The 24,404-nt window shown below is 36.5% G+C and overlaps 1 protein-coding gene across 2 annotated transcripts in view; it reads left to right on the top strand.

The window, feature by feature from the left end:
• Positions 1–21,842, top strand: part of jim (zinc finger protein jim) — an 80,591-nt gene extending 58,749 nt beyond the window's left edge. The window contains exons 3-8 of one of the 2 annotated variants that reach the window (XM_017635441.1): positions 12,511–13,727; positions 13,807–14,746; positions 17,639–17,845; positions 20,470–20,756; positions 20,852–20,956; positions 21,113–21,842. In XM_017635441.1, the coding sequence (XP_017490930.1) occupies positions 13,218–13,727; positions 13,807–14,746; positions 17,639–17,845; positions 20,470–20,756; positions 20,852–20,956; positions 21,113–21,670 (2,607 nt within the window). In that variant the 5' untranslated portion in view covers positions 12,511–13,217 and the 3' untranslated portion in view covers positions 21,671–21,842. The remainder of the gene's footprint in view (positions 1–12,510; positions 13,728–13,806; positions 14,747–17,638; positions 17,846–20,469; positions 20,757–20,851; positions 20,957–21,112) is intronic. The other variant, XM_017635449.1, reaches the window with a different exon arrangement.
• Positions 21,843–24,404: the final 2,562 nt, after the last annotated feature.

Consider the following 24,404-nt stretch of genomic DNA (forward strand, 5'->3'; position numbering starts at 1 on the left):
AATTATTGTTGCTTTTCCGCAATATGTTTTTCATTAAAAACGGCCCAAGCTCAATAAAAATTTGTTGAATATTGTTATTTACTTTATTTATTTTATTACATTTCATATTTTCTTAAATATTCTGCTGTAGGTGGTCCCATATTCCAACACCCCGTCAGACATAACTTCAAAATGATAATATGAAATTTCGATCTTCGTTTTATTTGTCCTCAGTTCGAAAAAGTATTTGCAAAGTGCAGGATATTTAAACAGAAATGCGTTAAAAGAAAACAAGATCCTTCATTACTTGTCAACTAGTTTCAAGTTAGCTTTTTGTAGCTAACTACAATTAATATATTTTATAGAAATCCCGCAAAATAGCTAACTACAAGTGAGCTACTTTTTATCAATTGATAATTTTTTTCTGCAGGGTATATTGACATCGACGAAACGCTCTAATGCAGTGCCAATGCGCCGTTGACGCCAAGCGTGCGTGCTGCCCTCCATATCACTCTCCCTTGCTTTGCTTTGACACACGGCTGCGTTCGCACTGCACTGCATGCGTTCAATGCGTTCATTTTTTGGGTTCAAGGTAGTTTATGCGTATCGGCGCCGCCGTCGCCGCAGTCGTATACGCATATATATGTACATATTTATATGGCGCGCTGAACCGGCTGTCTGCTGCCGCCACCAGCGCCGACCGTTTCCCCAGTCTCCATTTGGCAGTCACTGGCAGCAATAACTATCAGAATGCCGCGCTGCTGACTGCCGGCTGACAACGCTTCGACTGTCGATTGCTTGCTGCTGATTGTTGTTGATTGTCGATTGCCATCGTAGCTATGCGCCTAAAACGCTCACGCTCACGCTCACTATTCATCAATCAGCCACCTTTTGTAACTTATTCTTTTGTGCGCGCAAATGTGTGCGTGAGGCAGCTACAGCAAGCCACCTCCACTACCGCCACTAATGTTTGCTAATGCGGCACAATAATTCATCCAGTGCAACACACTCAGTCAGAAAAGTTTTCGAACAATTTGTACTCGTATAAGTGAATGCGTGTACGACGAGTGAGTCAGTGCGTCAGTTCGTTCGTCAGTCAGTCCCTCAGGTCGGCTCGGTGTCGATTTGCCGGTGCAGTCAGGCGTTGTTAATGTACAGCAATTCATTACCCTAAAGCGTATAGACAACCAACATCACTGCAATTGCAAATAACAATGAGTGCAATAAAAATTTAGCAACAATACACAAATCGAAAAGTCGTCGAGCGTACGGGCGGTTGGACACTCGCTCAGTCAGCCAGCCAGCCTGCTAGCCAGCTAGTTTGTTAGTGCGGCAGTAAAGCAATCAGCCAATGTAAACTGTGCTCAATTGCTGTTTTAGTCAGCTGCAACAACATTTATGATGTGCTTTTTTACGAGTTTCTTTCTTTGCAATTTTTCAATTGCTTTATTTTCGCAAAAACAAAGATAGAAATACACAAGCACAGACGGAAAAAGAATAGGTGCTATTTTTGTTAGTTTTGCATTTATATTCGTTTGTAAATATTACTAAACAAAATTATCGTTCGTATTTTGCTACGTCAAAGTACCTTATCTTAGGCTTTATTTATGTATGTATGTATATGCATTAGGGTGATCTTACTTAAGGTTGGCTTTTCAGACTTTTCCCTAAACATTACGATGGTCCTTAAAATATCTACATTTGGAGTTTGTATGGGACACCCTTTATTTTTTCTCCCTAAATTTCAAAATTTTATATATCACTACCAGTGCTTGAAAAAATTTATTTTGTTTTAAATTGCAAGTTTTTTTTAAATTTTTACTTGAAATTTGATAAGTTTTACTTATTATTGAAACCTATTCATATACATATATTAGGGCGGGCCAATTTTTATGGGAGATTTTTTCGGCTATGAATATATGGCGCAGAAGGATTCTACGTGTAATTCTAAGCGAAGAAACGATGGATCTAAAACCAATTTGGAGTTTGCCAAATTGCGAAAAAAGGTTTGTTAGTATTTTGCTTGAGTGTCGTAAAGTGCTTAAATTAAAAAACAAAAACGCGCCACAAGGCTTTTTTTGTGGCATGAGGAACATAGAAATCTAATTTCGCAATATGGCAAATTCCAAATTGATTTGAGACCCATAGTTTTTTCGGCAAATTTGCTTAGAATTACGAGTAGAATCCTCCTATGCTATACGCGCATGATCGAACAAAATTGGCCCACCCTAATGTGTATTCGTAAATTCTTGTCAAAGTCGCAGTTTTGTCGAATTTTTGGCGACTTTTTTAGTAATAATTTTTCAAACCCTTGTAGCGGACCCCTAAAAATCTGCTTAACATTTTGAGGTTTTCGTGGATGTCTTTCGTTCGTACGTAGAACAAAATTAAGGTGTGCCTGTGATGTTGATATTTTAAGGACGACCCTATTATACATACATATATTATTATCGTTATTGATATTTTAATCATTATATTTTTCATTAAAATAACGTTATCGCTTACTTTTTCATCGATGTTATAAATTAAAAAATTTGATTCGATAACATCATCGATATCGATAACTTTTCATTAGTTTACATCGATATCGTTTAAAATTTAGCTCGACATTTTTAACAATATCAATCATTTCTCATCTTAATACATACTGGTATCATCATCGGTAGACTTTTGTTATTTTTGCACCTTTTGTTATCGATTTAAAGATGTATTGCTATCGACATTGTCATTGTTATATAGAAAAAGTATTGAGCAAAAAACTTTCCCTGCTGAAGTCTAGGAAAAAAAAAGAAGTCTGATGAGGAGATGTGGTGATCTCCGAAATAGTGCTATAACTTCTACCGCTTAGACTTTGTTGCTTTTTCAATTTTTCCTAATAAACAATCGTGGTACAAAGCTCAATAAAAATATTAAAAAAAACAAAAACTTTTAAGTAAAGTGGCTGCCATTTTAAGTAAAGTATCGCATAGTTATAGTTATATTGAAAATTTATAGCACTTTTTTTCTTATTAATTTTTGTTTTTATCGATAACTTTATCACTATCATTAGAGTTTTCGATATACATAGTTATTTGTATTAAATATTTTTATTAACGACATCAATCTTGTCTTCGTCTTCTTTATCAGAACTCAGCTCAAATTGGTCTACAAAAATATCTTTGCATTCCAGTGTATAAATAAATGTAATACGCGAGTTTCCAATGTAATGCCCGAGTGGTTCCGCGGAGGCGGCTTTTGAAAAGTTCCGCACGGTCGACGTGATGGGTAGTTTCCCCAACTCAACGTCCGTTAAAGCACCCTCCTGTGTCTAAAGGCAGTTAGTAGAGATTTTTGATTTCGGGAAAGTCTCAAAATTGTGTTTTTGTGTGGTGAAAAGAAACTACTTTGGTTCCTGTGCTTCTGTGAACCTCAAAAGTTGTATTTCTTTTAAGTGTGTCACCCTGATGTGCACACTATTTATGTTCATATTTAAATGCATTTTTGCCTCTGGTTTTCACTTACACTACAAATGTACTAATATTATACATATGTACATATGTATGTATGTTTGCATACCAATTACTTTTGCATTGATTATACAGCTGGTTGCGCTCGTTAGTCAGCTATCGCTACTTTGCCTCCGTAACTGACCTTGCCCAGGGTGATTGCACCCAGCAGCAATAGCGGCAGTTGAAAAGTACAATATGTACTATATAGTACTTATGTAGCAGGAATGCAAACATATATGTATGTACATATTTCCTATACATTCATGCCCTGCTGCATTTACGTATGTAAACAATGTATGGTAAATGTAATTCACAACAGAAATTTCACACTTTTCACTTTAAAGAAAATATTAATAAATGATAAATGAATTTCACTACAACTGGAGAACTAACTTAGTGATGTAATCTTAATGTATTTTAGAAAATGAAGTAGGTAATTTATTTGAAAAATTCATTAGATATAAGTCAATAGTTTATTGGTAATGTGAACCTAGAAACCTAGAAGATATAACTATTCTGTAATTCAAAAGAGTTGAGATCCTTCCTATCCCAGCATTTCTACAAGTGGATGAGACCATTCTTTTCTAATCTTCTGTGTTTGATTGTACATCAGATATCCCATCCGCAGCGAAGAGTTAAGAGAGCGTTCCGGTGTTACACTGTCCATATTGCAAAGGCGATAAACGAAGTGTCCTTTACCCAGGTAAATAGACATTTCAAACCTTGTACAAGAATTAAGAAAATTCGACAGTTTCACCAAAACTTTGCGCTTTTTAATTCGATTTCCTAGAAATATTCTTAATATGTAGTTTTGTAGCCCATTCAATTGTTTAGATATTTTTTGAGTATGCAGTTTCATATTCCATTAAATTTTGGCATAAAAAAGCAAGCTTCAAGTAGTTAGGACTTACCATTGATTTTTGGAAATTTTTTTTTGTAGAAGGTGTTGCTCATTTTCCCCATACCAAAAAATGTTCGAACATACTCCTAAAAAAAATGCATGAAAAAAATTGCCAAAAGTCAACGGCTCTAGCTACTTCAAACTTCAGATTTATTATGCTAAAATTTAATGGGATATAAAACTACATACTTAAAAAAAAAATTCTAAAAAATCCGATTACAAATTTCAAATTTCGGTACGCATTTGTTAAAATTCGTCAAATTTTTATAAATGCGCTACAAAATTTGAAATTTTGATTTACATAGATTTTTGGATAGAAAGCTATATTTAAAAAATAAAATAAAATAAAATAAAAATGTTCCAAACAATTAAGAAAAAAGCATAAACTTGCTTAAATGTATCTTCCCTATTTACATTCTCGCCACCCTATATGGCTTTGTTGTTGATGTAACATAAGCACCCGGTACGTATGAGGCATTGTATGAACTTCATACGATCGATTAAAAGCGAAGTGATGAGCACTACGAATAATTCGGCACAAATCGACAAATTTTTCGTAATATGAACTGAACCACCCACCTACAAGATATTTACAGTACATTGTTCTCCTCATTTTGAAATTGCAAACCGCCCAGTCATTCCTGACGTTCCATTCACTGACTTTTAATTTTTTACAGCCATTTTTGATGTCTTAAAAACTTAACTCATTCGGAACTCTATAATATTAAACGCGTAAGTTTCGGATGAGGGTGTGATTTTTCTGTAACTGTCGTACTAATAGATCTGCTTGATAAAGTGTTATCAGATTATCACGACCCAATGCAGATAATATATCAGTAGATAGACTCCATTGGTGCCGTTTTTTCAAAATGTATATCGGCTTGACTGCTCGTTAGATTTATTTGCATACCAGACCTTCGAAGTCAGCTCGGTAATGGATTGCCTATCTTCTTTTAATTCAAAAATAATCACTTAAATGTGTTTTGAGTGGAGTGTTTTATTAAACGGATACTGCTATAAGTTCTTTTATCACTGCTATTAGTTTTCGTATTTAAGCTACAGATCATTTGATTACACTCTAAGGAATATTGTGATAAAAACGCTCCGCCAAATGGCATGTTTCGAAGCTTTATATATATATATATATATATGTATGTACAGAAACTTCTGAGTTGATTACTTAAAAAACAAGCCAGCGAGTTAAGACATTTTGAGCTGACGAACTAGACTCTCAGTTTCATAACCTTGAGCACAGTACCGCTATCAGATTTCCTAACCATTTTCAATGGGCTATGATCCTCAGAGCTCGTTTAGATTCTCGATGCGGGTGAGTGATTCGGCCCGACCGAAGAGATATTAAAAAAAAAATAAAAAGATAATAGTGTCTACAATATTTATATTTGGAAACGGCAAATTAAAGAGCCACAGCATTCCTCTTCCTAGCAATTTGTTAATATGCAAAACCACAAGCCAACCAAGCGAGTCATGACATAATTAAAATTCAACAATCGAAGTCGTTTAATATTTTGTATGGGACACAGAGAAACCACTAAAAGGAAGTCGAAAAACAATAACAACAAAAGTGATGTGTAAGAAAGTTGCAAAAAAAAAACTGATCCTGAAATGAAATCAAATCAGTTATTTTTTTTTGTGAATATACCAATATTTTAAGAGTTGAAGCATTCAGTGGATTTCAGCGATAATGGCTTGGCATCAAATGGGTTGGGTTGGATTGCGCTACTGCCAGCCAAGTCAGCGTCAGAATCACGACACCGTCAGAGTTAGAGCGTCAGAGCTCGTGGAACAACCTGAAATGGGTTGGGTAACCAAAACGTTGCATAAGTCTGCAACAAACGAGTCGCAAGCGTAGTAAATGGCGTGAGGAGTAGTATGGAGTATAGCGGTGGTGTGCAACATAGTATTTGACTTTGTCAGAATTCAAGATCAGCAGCTACTGATTGTAGTCAAGCGTTCGCCGTCTATCTAACTGACAATGTAGCTGTTGAGTTAGGGAGTGGTCGTATGGAGCGTAGAATGAGTGCCTGTGTAATCAGACTGCTGGCTGGCTTACCATAAGCATATCGCTGCTTCACTGCCAGGCTCGCTGCCTGACTGCCTGACTGCCTGGCTGCCTGCCTGCCTTCGTTGCGCACATTCGTTCCTCTTTGGGCCAATGCCAATGTGCGCTACCAATAAGTTTCCCATTAATGCGGGATCAAGGTCTTGGCATGCGCGTTCGCGTGGAAGTATTTTATATATGTATTTACTATATGTACATATGTATGCATATATGTAGATAAAAATAAGAATATGAAATATTTACTGGAATATATAAAGGCGAACTTAAATGCTTAAATGGGTATGTAGGTATGCTTGTATATGCAGCAACGCAAGAGGTGTACAAAATGGTTAATAGCACTTCACAGATTGCTAAAGGTGTGTGTGCGCCTGTAAGGTGGGGTTAATTGACGGCATATTTCTATGTATACATCCATATCTAAGTTAAAAGTGATGACCGCGATTGCTGCTTGCTGAACTCCATGTCTCTTGATTCCTGCTGTTTTCCTGTTAAAACTAAATTTCTAGTCATCTTTCTGTTCGTCTTAGATCAGGCATAACTCAATCGACCAATGTAATTTTTTGTTTTTTCATAAAACGAATCAAAAATAGCTTAGGTTAAAAGTATAGAAATTCATACCAAAAGCTTCAAATTCTTTCATTAAAATTTCTAAAGGGCCTTTCCAGCGTTTGTATCTTCCATTTCACATCCCAACTAAGATCGCTTCTCAGCTCGGTTTGTTGCTTTTAAAAGGCATTTGCGGTTTTCGTTCAACACTACTACTTATATTCATTGACAGTGGCGATTTTAGGCTGTGGCGCCAATCAGTCGATCGCTTGATAGCTAGCTTTTGCAGAGCGTGATGTCATACGCGTTTGTGTGATGTGGGCACGAAAATTCGCATATGGGCTCAATATGTGCTTATTGCTTATTATGTATACTAGAGTGCTTCACTCAAAAAAAAAATAAATGTCCAGCTTTTCCATCGGAATCATACAATTTATTTTATTTTAAGACGTTCGCCATAATATTTCGCAATAATATTAAGATTTACTTGAGTTGGACCGATTTGAAAATACCTCCGAAAATCTCACTATTTTGAGTCCGTTGATAAAAATGCTATGTAGATCTTTTAAGCTTAAACTCTTCTATCATCTGAGATAATATTTTGGAAAAAATATTTTTAAAAGCTAATTTTATTTATAAAAAAAAAGTCGGTGTTTGGAGTTTTTTTCCAAATCAGTCTAGCTCACGTCAATCCCAATATTTTTCCGAAATATTATGAAGATATCTTCAAATAAAGGCCCTTTTTATGAGTTGCATTCGGTTTTCGATCTTCGCTGGTTATCGGAGATCGAACATCATATGTGAAATTCGTACTATGAGCTATGCAACCTTGTCGAAATTTTCGTTGAGCATCGAATTTTCAGTCGAACAGAATTTCGCTTTCGATGCTGTAGCGAAGTGTGAAGTGAAGGTTTTCTTACATTTTGGCGGCTAGACACAGGAATACTAAACACAAGCTCGAAATTCAGGTTTCACTTATGAAGGAAAAACCCCACACTCAGTTGGCATGATCTCTGAGAACGAAGCCGTAGAGCTGTTATTAATTTTAAAATACATAATAACTTTTATAATACGGTGAAAAAACCACAACTTTTTTTGGTGTGCCTTGTATGATCGTGGAAACGACCGCAAAACATCGGTACTTAATTTGAAAAAAATTTCGAGATTTTCAAAGGAATTTCACATATTTCAAATATTTTGGTGGATTCACAAGTATTCGTAGCTTCTGAGGTCGATAAATCATGAGCAAACAAATGTGTAAAAAAATTGCATATTTATCATTAAAAACGATTTCCACTGATCAGAAAAGTTTATCTAGTTACACGGTTAAATGTATTGATGACAATAAATCAGGATCTGTCAGAGAAAAATTCCATAATTTTAATATTTTAAAAAATTATTTATTTCTTTTCTGTAATTATTATCCTATAATATGTACTCACTAACTCAATTTGCAATAAAATCGCAATTCTACTCCATGTCTGCCCTTGCATTAAATCAACTATGCGGTTTTACCATTTTTAACTTTAGTAATTGTCATTACTTTAATTTTATATACAGTATTTATTTTGTATGCGCATACATCGTGAAAAACTTAAGCACGGGTTTGTAGTTATGTATATATGTATGTATGTCCGTCTGTAACATGCAAAAATTCTGTGGTTGCATGTGTGCCAACGTTGTGCAAAATCGTGATTTATTGCATGGAAAGTTGTGTTGTTGTTTATTTGAAAGGCATTTTTTGTTTTATTTATGTATAATAGGGGTATTCTCGAAGTCTTGCAAAGCACTTGCACGTTGCATGGATTGCAGGAAATGATAAATTGACTAGACTATGCCGATGGGTGACGAGATCCATCGATAAAATTTTCAGTAAATTGGCCAGTTTGTAGGATAAAACTGTCGAATAAAAATATGTTCCAGAGGATACATATATGTATACAGTGAATCAAACAAGTGACCACGTATAAATTTTTATTTTTTTTTAATATTCTTAATGTTTTCGAGGTAATTGTTTGTTTTTTTTTATTATTTTTCTATAAAATACCGTCTGAGCTTTAACCAACAAATTTTCATCAAAAATTCGGAGCAGATTAACGCTTTTTATTGAATAGTATAAGGAAAAGCTGTTACATCTTTAGGTACTTTTTCAGTTCAACAATTTTTTTCTATACTAACTCTTAAATTAAATTAGCTTAATCTCTATATAGAATTTAAAGCAAAAATTCCATCCAAAAAAAATTTTAAATGTTAAAAAAATAAGCAAATTATCAGGCGGCGTATAAATTTCTGACCTTTTGTTAGTAAGAGTTCTTGCGAACATTAAGCTTTCAACTGTTTCGACATTAAGCCTGTCTCTGTACTTATTTTGAATCAGATTCGTCTCTCAGAATTTTCTTTCGGCATTAGCAATAGTATGCGGTAAATATCTAACCTGAGCATATACCCTGCCAAGTTGCTAAACATATATGTACCTTCCAAAACATTTTTCTGGTCCTCAATCAATCCCCTGCTTTGGGAAATCAAAACTGATACCGCAAGGAAGAGTAAAAGAGACAACTTCTGTTAGACCTTGCAATACAAAATCTGGGTGATCAACACAGAAGTTGTTGAGCAAAACTTTAAGAAGTTACCATATTATTTTGTAATAAATTGTTAGTTCAACAATTCTTATTGAGCTCGCGGACGTTTTTATATGAAAAACTATTGTGGACAAGCAACAATAACTTTTATTTTTTTGAAAAAATGGTAGAAGTTATAAGGCCATAAAATAACATAAAACAAATAAATTGTTAATATGAATGGAAAAAGTAAAAAAGCAGAGCATATTTTAGGTCAAGCGGAGTAGGGAGTATATTTTAAATTTAAAAAAGAAATCGGAGTAAATCTACTCCGATCGAAGCAAAGTCCTGACGCTGGTATGCAGTTTTATAGCCCATAAAAACTTTCCTAAATTTTGTATTAAGTTTGAAATTGTGATTTATATGGTTTTAGTCAAAGCTTAGATGGTATTTTTATAGAAAAATACCAAAAAAAAATTTTGCTCGAAAACCAATGCGAATATTTAAAAAAAATCAACACGTGATAATTTTTTGAGTCACTGTATTTACTAGAGGCAAAGAAATTCGCATAATTATTAACTCCGGTATGTACTTAGTATGCTAGGGACAATTTCTAAAATAAAAATCGCGACTTATGCCTGGTACCTAGAGACCTGATTCTTGTTCTACCCAGTGCTGGGCAATTGCACAGGAAATGCTCTACAGCTTCATTGGCATCTGGTAAATTACAGGTACGACTAGAAGTCTTGTGCTCGAGTACATGTGTAACTCAGGGGTGCAAGAACCATTTGTGCCATTGATATATCATGCCCACGTCAATAGGTAAATCGGCGCCTGTCTTTTCTAGGAAATAGCAGTGTTAGTCCCGGTTCGCTATAATTAAAAACAAGTATACAGGCTTTCTCTGACTGCCGGTCTCACGAAAACAATTTAATGGCGTTTTCGTTTCTATCGAAAAATGGTGCTTTCTATTTGGTCTCTAAGCACAAATATTAAGAAGAGGGCAATGAGAAAGCAACATATTTAGTAGAAACGAAACGCCATAAGTGAAAAATTATTTTTTTGCTGTCAGTTTCCATATCAAATTCAAATAAAAAAATCATTTTTCATTTAAATTGCTTTGCGAATCTGGCTATGAAAAAAGTAAAATTCGAAATCGTTACGAATTCTTTAGCACATTAGGGTCCACTTGCAGAATATCCTGAGTTAAATAATAAAATAGAGAGTTAAGTAGCTCAGAGTTGAATTGTTATATTCCTAATTAAGTAACCTGAGGGATTTCTAAATCAATAGGAGGTCCGAACACTGTTCTCTACAATTGTACTGTTTTATAAACCTCAAACCGCAGTGTGGACATCAATAGTTAGTGACGTGGTTAAGTTCGATTTGATATTGTTAACATCTTGGTGAGGACATGGTATTACATATATATGTATGTAGGTACAAATTGTAAATTGGCCAGCGGCACTTCTGAAAGTTCTCTTAATTGGTTGGATGGTCCACTAACACGTTGGGGCATTTTAATCGCATATATTTTTTGCGACAGACTGACCGAAACCTCAGAGCTGAAGGCTCTGTGTAAATAAAAAAAATATTTTTATGTTTTCCTTGTTTTTTTTTTTTTAATTAATGTTTCCTTTTTTACATCTAATAATGTTTATTAATAGGTAAGATTTTACAATTCAAATCATATTTTCATACCTATAGCCTTTTCATCCTGAAATAGCCATTCACAAAGGCATAAGTATTGTTCATAATAATCCAGCTCGACAGCTAAAGGTAGGTGCTCTGGCATAAAAATACGTTTAACCTGCCTTCCTCTACGTTGTCGCTATGGCGCAGCAGTTAACGCGCTGAGCTCGCAATCATCGCTGTCCGGGTTCGAATTTCGGTGCAGCCAAAGTAGTTAATTATAGTAGCCTAATTTGAAAGAAAAAATGTCTACCCTACAATAAGCATTTTAAAGAATTTTGTTCAATTCATTGATGAATTTCTTTCGCTTATGTGAATTTTGAAAGGGCACAGCAAAGAAAATCCTGATTAGTCATAGATTACTCTAATCAAAAAGTAGTGTAATCTAAATCAAAGCAGGAAACAAAAAATATAAAAAGGGCATTATTTACTTTTTAAAAATTTAAAGATTTAGGGTCGTATTATCAAATAGCTTTTAAAATTTATCTGCACTTTAAACACAAATTTTGTTCCGGAAAAATGTTTTTAAAGTTTTTAAATTTTTAAAAGCCATGATTCAATAATTAAAGGTTTGCTAATTAGTGACTTTTGAGTTTTGACACTCCCTTAGCTCCCTTACAAAAGCTTTGCACACACACATGAACCCACACACAGTGAGTTGCTAAGGGGGCCAATTGTGTCAAGAGGGAGCGAGAAAACTGGTTTTTGAGCAAACCTTTTATTATTGAATCATGTTTAAAAGCTACGTGAGAAAACGCTACTTAAAGAATTAATTTTTCTTTTTTTGGCGTTTGTTCGTAAATTACTTTTTTGGGGTTGAATTTGTTGAACAAAAGAGGTAATAGATAAATAGACTCTGTGTGTTTCAATCACACAATAGTGAAAGGTTAATTACCCTAGCCAAGCAAATATGTAATAGTGATTTTTGAATTTTTTTTTTCGGTAAAAAAGACGGTCTCCAACTTAACATAATCATTTTCGGCGGCGCTTTACATTTGGTTTAGAACTCATCAGGGGTCTCATTTCTTGAATCAGGAAATAGTTGGCATGTGCTAAATCGGGAGTATACAAACACCACTAATAAATCAGAATCTACAATTTAAAAATTGATTTTCCAATTTAAGGGCCATTGGTCCTTAAAGGGTTAACCTAAGGTACTTATTCAGGTCATAGAGACCTTAGGAATTATAATTTATTTCTTTCAGCATGGAGTGCATTTCGCAGGGGTATTAACCATATTTCTCTATTTTTCTTCTTTTGCAGACACAGTTTAGTCATAGAAGGTCCACAACTACGAACAGGTCGACTGTCTGATATTCCAAAAACATCAAAAAATTTGCGAAAATATATATGCAAAAGAGAAGGTTTTAACTTCAGATATAAAAATCCAGTTCTGGATGGAATGTACAGATTTTTAGCAAAAACTAAATAAATCAAATTATAAACAGCATAAAACGAAGAGAATAATTAATATAACCATCAACTAAAATTCAACGTTTAAGAAGAAAGGAAATAAACCGCGATAATAAAAAAAAATTGGTGTCAAAGCAAAACATGAGAAACCCCTTGAAAACAGCAACAACAAAGACAGTCTTTAAGCACACAAATCTAAAGAATTGAAAGGTAAAGTGCTTCAACATAAGAAGAACATAATGAGCACATTAAAGGCAAAATATACGCCAACGGAGAATATAATTTAAATGAAGCTAAAAATAGCAGTCCAAGTTCAATAGAAAAGAAGAAGTCTAAAGCGAAAGCATATTGAATGAAAAACAGCCAAAATGAGCTTGCAAAAGCAATAAAAATTTATATTTGATTTACAAGCTTGAAAACTACATCGCGCAACTTTGCGCGATCTCTTAACATATTTCAGCATAACCTCAGCTAAACAAAAAGCATTCAAAGTGAGGTTCAATAACAAGCAACAACCACAAAACACTCCCTACTCGCACACCTCTCCCTCCAGCGACATGGCGATCAATTTCTCCGCATCATTTGCGGCTTGCATCGCCGCTGGACTGAAGGTGCCGCGTCAAATAATGTACTGCATCACGCAGGACACTGGCCAGCCATATGTGCTGTATAAGGACTCACAAGATGGCGAGCGCAATCCGGCTGCGATTGCTGGTTCGGCCGCGCAATGGGGCAGTGAAATGTATCCAGGTATACAGCAACAGGCGCAGCAACATTTGCAGGCGCAACAGCAACAGAATGGACAAAATCCGGCAGCGCAGATAGCGAGCGCCGCGCAAGCAGCTGCCGCGGCGGTAGCGCAGCATCAACAACAGCAGCAGCAGCAACAGCAGCAACAACAACAGGGTCAACAGCCACATAGCCCGACCGGCGATGTACGTGAAAATGGCGGCGATGGCGGTGGTGGTGTTGGACGGCAGCAGGGTTCGCCATCCACAAGTCCGTATCCGCCGCAGCAGCGCGTTAATGGCGGTGGCCCACCCGATGATGATGTCACCATGAGCCAGGTAAGTACTGCGCGTTCACATTAAAAATACAAAATATTTTCGTGCTTACGTTTTCCGTTTCTCTTAAATGCAATTGCAGGTCGCCAACCTGCAGGCCAGCCAACAACAGAACTCGGCGCCCAATCCAAACCAAAGCAACAATGATCCGCAACAACACCAGTCGTCGGGTGGCGATGCCGGCGCGGGGAACCCACAGCAACAACATGTACAGAACGGTGGTCCGTCGCAACCGGGCCAGGGCAGCGATAACTTCCAAGCGCCGCAGGGCGGTGAACTCGGCGGCTACTATGCGCCACGCCATCCCGCGCCACAGGGCGCTATGCTGCCACCACCCGGCTTCCCTGCACTACACTATCTCAATAAACCAGTGCTGCCCGGCATGGCAGGCGCCATGGAACAGAACGGTGGTCTGGAGGCATACGCTATGCCCGAACTATTGCCAGGCGCTGGCGGTGGTGGTGGGCCACAGGGTAACAATGGGCAACAGAATGGTGGCAATGCACATAACAGTGGTGCCAATGGCAATGGTGGCGCGGAAGGCGCGGCTGGTGCCAACGGGAGCGCAGGCAATGGCAACGTTACCGCAACTGGCGCTGGTGGTACTGGTACGGGCACAGGTACCGGCACAGGCAGTGGTCGTGGTCGTCATCCCAATCCCAATAAACCGCCAAAACCACACAGCGACTTACGTCTATTCAAGTGTTTGACCTGCGGCAAGGATTTCAAACAGAAGAGTACGCTACTTCAACATGATCGCATCCATACCGACGCTCGTCCATATCCATGCTCGGAGTGTGGCAAACGATTCCGACAGCAATCGCATCTAACACAACATCTACGCATACACGCCAATGAGAAACCGTTCACATGCGGCTATTGTTCGCGCAGCTTCCGTCAGCGGGCGATACTCAACCAACATATACGCATCCATTCGGGTGAGAAGCCCTACGCATGCCCAGAGTGCGGCAAGCACTTTCGCCAGAAGGCCATCCTCAATCAACATGTGCGCACCCACCAAGGCGAGCGACAGTTATTGAAACAATTGAACAAATTGCAAATTTGCAGAATTTGATTATTTAGGCAGAGGCAGAGAGTTAGATAGGCAGACCTATACACACATACCCACATTCAATCAGTCATTCTCATATATGAAACTACCTACTAAATATGTACATGCTTACAGCTAGCTAGTGGAGGCGCATGCAGTCTATTTAGGCGCAACAAAAGTTGCTAGATAGTTTAGGATCGAGTTTGGAAATCCAGTTTGGAAAGAGCTTTAGACAGACGAATCCTGCTAATGCCCCTGCAAAATTCCAAATTTCAAAATTTACAATACGCTTTCGTCTTCTATGCACCTTTGATAGAAGGAAATGGCTGCCTTTTCAGAATGATGATGTTGCTTTTCCACGGCTCAAACTAGAGTCAAAATTGTAGGCTAAGGGGAAAACTGTTTTAATTTAATTCATTCGCATTTAGGCCCAACAGTTTTTTTTTTTTTTACGCGAACAGGGTTTACTTGTGTGTCTTGTATAACTTTTTTTTATGTTCTAGTAATAAAACTTTATTTTTGCAAAAATTTCAACACTGAACCCATTTAATATCGAAACACCTAAGTATTTCATCTAATAAAAAATATTCAGTATTTGGTTGATTGAAGAATTTATTGTATAATCTAGTGCCAAATCATCTAATTTCATACAAAAAACTTGGATCATACTTCCTATAATTGTGCTTACCAATTTAGTGCTAAAATTTCATTGAGTACCAATTTTTGGGACTATGTTTTTAAATATTTTTTGGTTTATTGCATTTCGGCTACTAAAATTTACGTACTTAGACTTATCTTAAAATTTTATTAGTTGTGGTACTAAATTTTATTAACTAAATTTTAAGTACTAAAAATTTAATTTAGTGTTTAACCTTAAGTACTCAGCACTGGCACTTAAACCTAATTTAGTATCAAAAACTTCGTTAATGCTTATGTTCCTAACAATTTAGTGCAAACTCTTTTTTACTAAATTTTAAATATTTTTTGGTTTATTGTAACTTTGGTGCTGAAATTTTAAGTACTCAGTACTTATTTCGAATATTTTTTTTAAATTGTGGTACAATTTTAAGTAGTAAAATTTAATTTACTCATTTACCTTAAGAATTAAGCACTCAACACTTTTACTAAAATCTAATCTAGTACAAAAAGCTTCAGTAATACTTCTTGTGTTTTTCTTACTATTTTACTGCAAATTTTTTGTACTAAGTATTAAATATTTTTTGGTTTTTTTTTAATTTTCGCACTAAAATTTTAAGTACTCAGTACTTGAACTTTTTGTTAAATTTCAAGTACTAAAAATTTAATGTAGTATTTAACCTTAAGTACTCAGCACGCAACACTAGTGCTAAAATTAAATTTAGTACCAAAAACTTCAGTTATTTTTTTTTGTGTCTTCGCAATTTGGTGCCAACTTTTTTGCACTAAATTTTAAATATTTTTTTTGGGTTAATTGTGGCACTAAATTTTTAAAACTAAATTTCAAAACTGAACTTAGTATTTAATCTTAAGTAATCAGCAATTTAAGTAAATTTTTTAACGTTATTGTACTGAATGTTCAGCACGAAAACTTAATTTCAACCAAAAATTACAATACAAATATGAGGCCGCGAGAGTAGAAGTTGCCTAAACCACAATATTTTTTTTTTGTACCTGACTACTTAAGTAGTTTCTAATGTGTTAATTTTGAAAATAATAGTCGCTTAATTTAAAAAAACAAAGCTACAATAAGCACTTCTGCTTTTAGGGCCTCATATGAAACTCAGTTCTGCACATGAGTTACAGTGCTGTTTCTATATTTCGTTTGAGGAATTCACAATGGTGTCGTAAGTGTCGTATTGTTGTATGTCGTAAACTTTAAAAGCTTAAACAAATGTTTAGAGAATTTGAAATGTCAACCAACTATTTTTTGGCACTACAAATATTCATAATATGACTTTGATGGTACTTTGCGAACCCCCTTAATATAATTTTTAGGCGTTTAAAGTTTACGACATACGACACCTACGACACTGTTGTGAACACCCCAATTATACCCTTATTTAAATAACATCTGGAATCATAGTGCTATCACTTTGGTACTCAACTCATTGACAAAAGAAATATTTTAAAGGTTTATAACACTAGAACTTAATGAAATATCTACATACATAAATATCTTAACACTAATTTAATGCACATGAGCAAGTATTGAGTACATAAATATAGTTTTCTACCAAAATTTAGGCACTCAGTTTTTTCAGTTCTTAAATCCAGTTTGATTTGGTGTAAATATAATTTAATATACCATCCTTAGTATAAAAATCCTTTTTAATCAAACTCAGGTTTCAACTGACCTTAGCCTCATTTTTAATTTATTTACTAAATTATTATATAACGGTTATTAATTTTTAAACATTTTAATTGAGAGTATTAGGACAACCTCAGGTCAAAGTTTAGTCTCCTGCAACACATCATTTTGAAAAGGCATAATAATCTGGCACAAACTTGTTTGGCATAACTTTAAGCTAAATTTAATACCGTCACCATAAATTATAACATACCTAAGACAACACCTTAAACAAAATTTAAAAAAAAAAACGTAAGAAGCCCAAAAAGTGCTGAAGCACTTCGCCTGCTAAAAATTAATCCAATTTAATTATTTACTTGTTCTTCAAATTTATCATTTCAAATCTTACTGTAGTTTAGCGTAGCAAATATTAAGAATTATTCTTTATATAAAAAAAAATATATAAAAGCAAAAAAATCGGGTAATTCACCCAAATTCATTATGTACTAACGGCTTATTTGCTCTTACGTTTCGTTTCATTTGCATTCGCACGTCGCGCAAACGTTAACCCACCAACGTTCTCGTGCCGATAAACAGATGTCTCACCGAATCTTATCTTCAAGAATGGTCCACATCCGACTCTTTGGCCACAGGATGTTCCATATCCGGGTGATGAGACTGACACAAAGAATGATATAGCCAGCGGGAGCGGTTATCATGACGAGGATTCACAGGGTACGCCTGACGGCAGCGGCGGTATACATTATCCGTCATATTTTAAGGACAACAAAGGTAATAAAAACTGTACGTATACCAGCAATTTTTTAATTTTCTTTTTATTACAATTTAAGTATGTATGTATATGATGTATTGTATTTATGAATTTTTTCTTTGTTATCCTTCTCTACATTTGTATGTTTATTATAAAAGTACATACGAACATATATGTATGTAGTTACTCCATTTGCTCATTTAAGCTTAATCTGGCAGTTGCTAAAATGAGAAGGAAACGTAATTCTTTTAAACAATTTGTGTCGTTGTCGATCACGATCTTTACCCTCCAGACTTGCATACTAACTTATTCTGTCTAAACACCTTATATGCAAAGGTCACACATATAACAAGCTGAAACTTTTTTTAAAGTAAAATTTTAGGCCGATTTCCTTCGAAGAAGTGCTCTACGCTACACAAAGTATTTAACGGCCTTTCCCACCTAGATTAAAATCACGTCTTGGACGAATTTTCGGATAGCATACGGTTCAACACAGACAAGATCCACAACGCATAGTTCTATATCATATGAAACCCTTGTCTCTTTAGCTGGTAAAATTTATTGTCTTTAGCACGTTCGATTTTTGCTTCAACGAGACTGAATCAAGGTACTATTATCGAAGAAATCAACAATTTTTAGAAATGGTGTCACTTTTCTTTAAGAAATGTATATTATTTATTTTAAGCTTTCACAAAACAACTCGTGATAGTGGCGTTAATTTGAGTCCGTTTCTTTCGAAATATATGCACATAAGGGGTGTCCAAAATAAGTAAAGTCGGAATTTTAATGCTCTTACCTCCAACGATTTTTCTATATCGAAAAAATATACCCTTATTTTTGATTTTGAAATCAAAAAGTATTTACGGGTCGCTCAAAGCGCTCAGAGTTTTGCATGTATTTTAAATGGGGAAAAAACAACTTTTCGTAGAAATGGTATGGAATTCTTGAAAATCAATATTTTTCGATCGGAAAACCCTGGTTATCTTCAAGAGACTCCCAATAACAATACCCAATTGTTTATTTAGGCACTCCGCACATTAAGCGCCTAGTCATAGTAGTGTAATCGTTCCGGCATACTAAAGTATGAAGCTTTTATGCCGAGCACATGTACTTCAATGAAGCTCTGTATATTACGATTCATAATCATGTTTTGGCCTAATCATAAAAGCTTCATGAATCGAAGCGCCCAACATTATAAGGCGCTTGCCGTTTTGAAATCATGATTTGTTTACTTTTTTGTGTTGGAAATAAAAAATATTTGTCACTTCAATAGGAAATATTGAAAGTTAATGATTTTGTGCTAAAACTCGTGCCAATTGTATTAAACCATAAGCGGTTATGCAATATTTTATAGCAGAAATATTCGCGGAAGTGTTTCAATAAGAAAGAACGGTCAGAAAATGTGTAGTGTGTGCCACCAGGGCCTTTTCAGGGCGCGCAAGTGTGCAGAAGTGGAGTCGTCGTGCATTCGTTTCGGCATGACGAAACGTCTGCTCTACTATGATTAGGCGCGTAATGTGCGGAGTGCCTTATTAAGCACATCAGAAGGCATCTATGCGAAGCATTGACACAACTCGCCTCTCATGGCAGTAACCTTGACCGTAATGACTGGGGCTTCAGGCGGATATAGGTAGCGCTCATAGCTTCTTAGGAAGGTCTTATATACAGATTTTAAGAAACACGTAGTCATAGATTACAACTTTTTTGGTATAAGCTTGAAAAACATAACCATAACCATTTTTGGGATTCAACAGGAGCATCGAATTTCTATTTTAGGTTTTCTTCGGAATAGTTTACATATTGGATTCCATACTACATAATTTTTAAATGAAATTCAACAGGGAATGGGAGGGAATGGAAAGGTCTCTTAAGGCTCGAAAGTTTGCAAATTTTTTCTACTAAATATACATACTTCTAAACTCAATTTGATATTCTTCAAGCATAGCACTTGTTCAACGTCAGCACTGAAAGAATCTTTTTTCTCACTTGTTATGAACAAAAAAAAAATCAGTGTGCCTTCAAGCGGTAGTGACACCTTTAGTAAAAAAGAAAACAAAAAAATAAATAAAATAAAATACAAAAATTAAAAAAAAAATATAAAACGCGACTTCCCACAATAACTCCAGAAAAGGCTTAAGGAGTACAGTTAAGGTATAAACAAAATCATTCGCTGAGAGAATTTCGTCGGATGAAAGTTCGCTGTCAAAATTAAAACACAGTACAGTACATGTTTTTATCATGGTACAGTATATGAGATTTCAAACAACCAAATCAACGACGAAGTTTGTCTGACGAAATTAACGAAGAATATGACGAAGAATAGATTTATTTTTTTAAGTAAAGCTTTTTTCAAATTTACAATGTTGGACTCGTAACTCTAGAGTTTCGGTGGTGTGAAGACCGTTTCTGTCAAGCTGCATGACTCATGTGGTGAATTACATCTCTTATAGACAGCATTTTTTCGACTGCGAAAAGCCATTTTACCCTTGACGAACGTTTCCCCCACCATATCGTACCTTATCAGTCTGTTGTACATTTCTGTTAATTTCTTTATTTTATAAATTCTTTAGTTACTTTAAACCCCACCGACCTGTTGTTACGTTGATTCATTTTTTCTACCACTTTTTCCCTTTTCATACACCCCATACATATCCAGGGCAAAAGATCTTGCCGGATGTGCTGCAGCATATCGGTGTACGGCCAGCCAATATGCCACTCTACGTACGTTGTCCCATCTGTGACAAGGAGTTCAAGCAGAAGACAACGCTTTTACAACACGGTTGCATACACATCGAGTCTCGTCCGTATCCTTGTCCAGAATGCGGTAAACGTTTCCGTCAACAATCGCACCTAACGCAACACTTGCGAATACATACGAATGAGAAACCGTTCGGTTGTTTGTATTGTCCGCGGTTCTTCCGACAACGCACCATATTGAATCAGGTGAGTAACGATTACGAAGTTAGGTTAAATATTTTGAGTGAGCTTCAGAATATCGCTTGATATCTAATACACACTTGGTTTGTTCTCCAACGCAGCATATTCGTATTCACACCGGCGAGAAGCCATACAAATGCGCGCAATGTGGCAAAGACTTCCGACAGAAGGCCATACTGGATCAGCATACACGCACGCACCAGGTAGTTGTAAACTTGTAGATTTGGCAAGAAGAGCATAAATTCATCACGATTTAGGTTAAGAAGTAATAGATTTATATCTCACCATAGGCAACTCGATCTCATTCGTCATCATTCTCTTCCACTTCCCCTTTTAATACGTTCCCCCTTTTTGCTTTACAGGGCGATCGACCTTTCTGCTGCCCGATGCCGAATTGTCGACGTCGCTTTGCCACCGAAAACGAGGTGACCAAACACATCGACAACCACATGAATCCGAATACAACAAAGGCGCGTCGCCAAGCCAACGCGAACAATCCGAACGCCGCTAATGTCAACAATCCGAATGCCAACAGTCATGCCGCCGCTGCAGCGGCATCAGCTGCCGCAGCTGCAGCCGCCGCCAATCATCTGATGAACGAAACTAAGAATGCGGCACAATTCCTCAATAACAATAATCCAGCTACAGCTGGCGGCGACAATAAAGCGAATATATTACCACGCGCCATGGCGGCTGTGCAAAATGCGGCTGTACAACAGTCCGTGGTCAAGAATGAGCTGTACTTCCCGCAGTGCTATGGACCACCGTTCCAGCAGGCGTTCCAAACGCAGGGACAGCCCACCGCGGCGCATAGTGGAGGATCGTCCTCACAGCCGCCAGTAAATGTGACGGTGCCGAATTCGGTGGCGCCTGGTGTAGTAGTGCAACAAAACGCGCCCACATCGGTGGTGGCCCAGTGACATCCCACCACCACGACAGCAGCCGCAGCCGCAGCGGCAGCAGTGGCGGCAGCAGCGGCAGCTAATAATTTAGCAGCGCAGCAGGGTAGTGGTGGCGTCGGCGGCGGCGCAGGAGGTGGTGGAGTAGTGGTGCCAGCTTCGGCAAGTGCAACAAACAATACCGCTGCGGCGCAACAGCAACAACAACACCAACAGCAGCAACAACATCAGCAGCACCAACAACAGCAGCAGCAACAACAACAACAACAGCATGCCCAACACGGCCTTTCACCGCCACAAACTGTGACACTCTCGATAACATTGCCACCTGTAGCGCCACTGCCGAGTGCCGCTGCCGCTGCAGCGGCAGCAGCTGCCGCAGCCGTCGCGCATCATCCAGTGCAAGCGCATCAGGCCTCACATGTGGGTGGAGGCTCTAGCCTCTGTGGACCGCCAACACATCTGCCGCCAGCGCATAGTGGTGGCGGTGGTGGCGGAGGCGGAGGAGGTGGAGGTGGCGCGTTGGGCGGAGTACAACCACCACCACCACCGCCACCACACACTCTGTCACACGCTATTCCTATACATCCCCATATACACTCAATATTCGGATCTCTATGATGTCATCAAGCAGCAGCCTAATTATACGAAGGGTCTGAGTACTCGTACATGCATATATAGTAATTGAGAAGCCCACAAAAAATTGCAAAAAAAAAACTTTGAAAAAATCATGCAATGAGCATATAAAAACGAGAAATTTTATAAACAAGCTTAACTTAACAATAACGGTACAACTACCTGATAGTAAACAATTCAGCATCAAAGAAACATAAAAAATAAGCACCTATACAGTCACTCACTCAATTTGCGTTAATGCAATGGAGTACGCGCGTATATTGTACACACATACATACGCTTACATAACTAAATACATATGTATGTTGGTTAATTATGATTTTAATAAATTTGCAAAAGTTGCGCGCCTACTCCACTTTTTACCTTTACTACAATTAAATGCTTATAATTTACTTTCAATGATTTCAAATGTGAAAGCATAAATATTACTTTAATGTTTGGAAAATTGACTTAAATTAAAAAAAATTAAGAACGTACGAAAGTCACAGAAAAGTTTTGTTTCAAAATTTATTAAAAATTAATCGCAAAAAAATGTACCCGAAAAAAGGCGCTCAATTCTTGTGTGTATTAGGCGTGACTACTACCCCTACCACATAACTTTTTATACTTATACTACGATTTTATAATACTACATACGTACGCGCATACTGTGTGAACGAACAATTCTACAGTGACAGACAGACGTGTTGGACTAACTACTTGTTTTCGTCATCCTTTTTTTAATTTAAAATTATTTTTTATTTGTTTGAAACAGCAAGAAATGTGAATAATAATTGCGGCAAATACATACATATGCTTGCAAAAAATTTGTTTAAAATAAAAAGTTAAGTAAATATTTCTCTTATATAGGCCTGCTTAAACATACATACGTGACTATTTACTCGTACATATTATTTAAAAAAAAAATATATAATTTCTTACACTTTTAATTTTGTAAGCGAAAACTAAGTTTAATGCTAAAAGGAGTGTGTTGCAGAAGCAAAACAATTGAAATGTAGCTATTAGTTTTATTATAATTATCTATCATTACTAAGTACATGCATGTTATATCTTAATTTTCAAACACGTTCACCCAAACATGCTTACATGTGCACATACATACATGTACATATGTATACTCACTCAAAAACACTATTACCACACTCAACTAAATTTATGCGTTAGTTTTTATGCAAAACGTACATGCCTACATAAATATATGTATGCATATGTAGTAGTTAAACCGTTTTAATAAACTGCTGCAACAAGAACAACCATATGATGGCATGTAATTTACAGCATGTAACACACAGTCTTTTCGAAAAGGACTCTAAACTTTGCAAACCGTGAAGAAATGGAAAAAGGTCAAGTAAATACATACACTAAAAATAAACCATTAACATCCATACTACAGAATTGACATAATCAAATAATAGACAAATTGAAATAGTTTATAGAAATAGAGTCAAAAAAGGGAATAAACGAAATGGCAATAGTCAAATCAATAGTTAAACAGTGGTGCTGGGTACAAGAAACGCGGTGGCTTTTTAGAGTGCAGAGCGTTTGATATTGGACTGAACTCGAAATACCTTGAACATATTTATTCGTATTTTCACCCAAAAAAAACCTATCGTTTTATGAGGTTAGCTGCACCCGCGATTTACTAACTATCTCTACTTTGAAGTAATTGCCATTGTAAATTATGTAAATCACTTTAATTTCATTAACCTCAACTACAACTAAGCTCCATACTTAGGATCGAACTATGGAACATTTGCGTGTTATGCGTCGGTTTAAAGTGTATAGAAAGCTGAAAAGGCGCACTACTTTCGGGTTGCGATTGGATTTGACTGCTTTAGATTTTATTGGAAAAAGTACAGTTGATAGATATATGAAGAGTAGCTGAAGGTAACACTCAAAATTTGAGATCAGTGCTCGTTTCATAACTACAGGAAGTCTAGAACATAGGCCCCAGTAGGTAATTCATGCAGGCCCATTCTAAATGGCTTACCCAAAAGGGCTGAAATAGTACTTCCCTGCATGCCTTCTAGAATGGCCTTTCCTATTTACAATTTACGCGAATGTATAGGTTTAGCATTGCAAGTTGATTTCAATATACATTTTAAGTTGCAATAAAACA

The sequence above is a fragment of the Rhagoletis zephyria genome, unplaced genomic scaffold (assembly GCF_001687245.7).
Source record: "Rhagoletis zephyria isolate East Lansing unplaced genomic scaffold, Rhagoletis_zephyria_1.1 Rzeph_scaffold_00122, whole genome shotgun sequence".
Lineage (NCBI taxonomy): Eukaryota > Metazoa > Arthropoda > Insecta > Diptera > Tephritidae > Rhagoletis > Rhagoletis zephyria.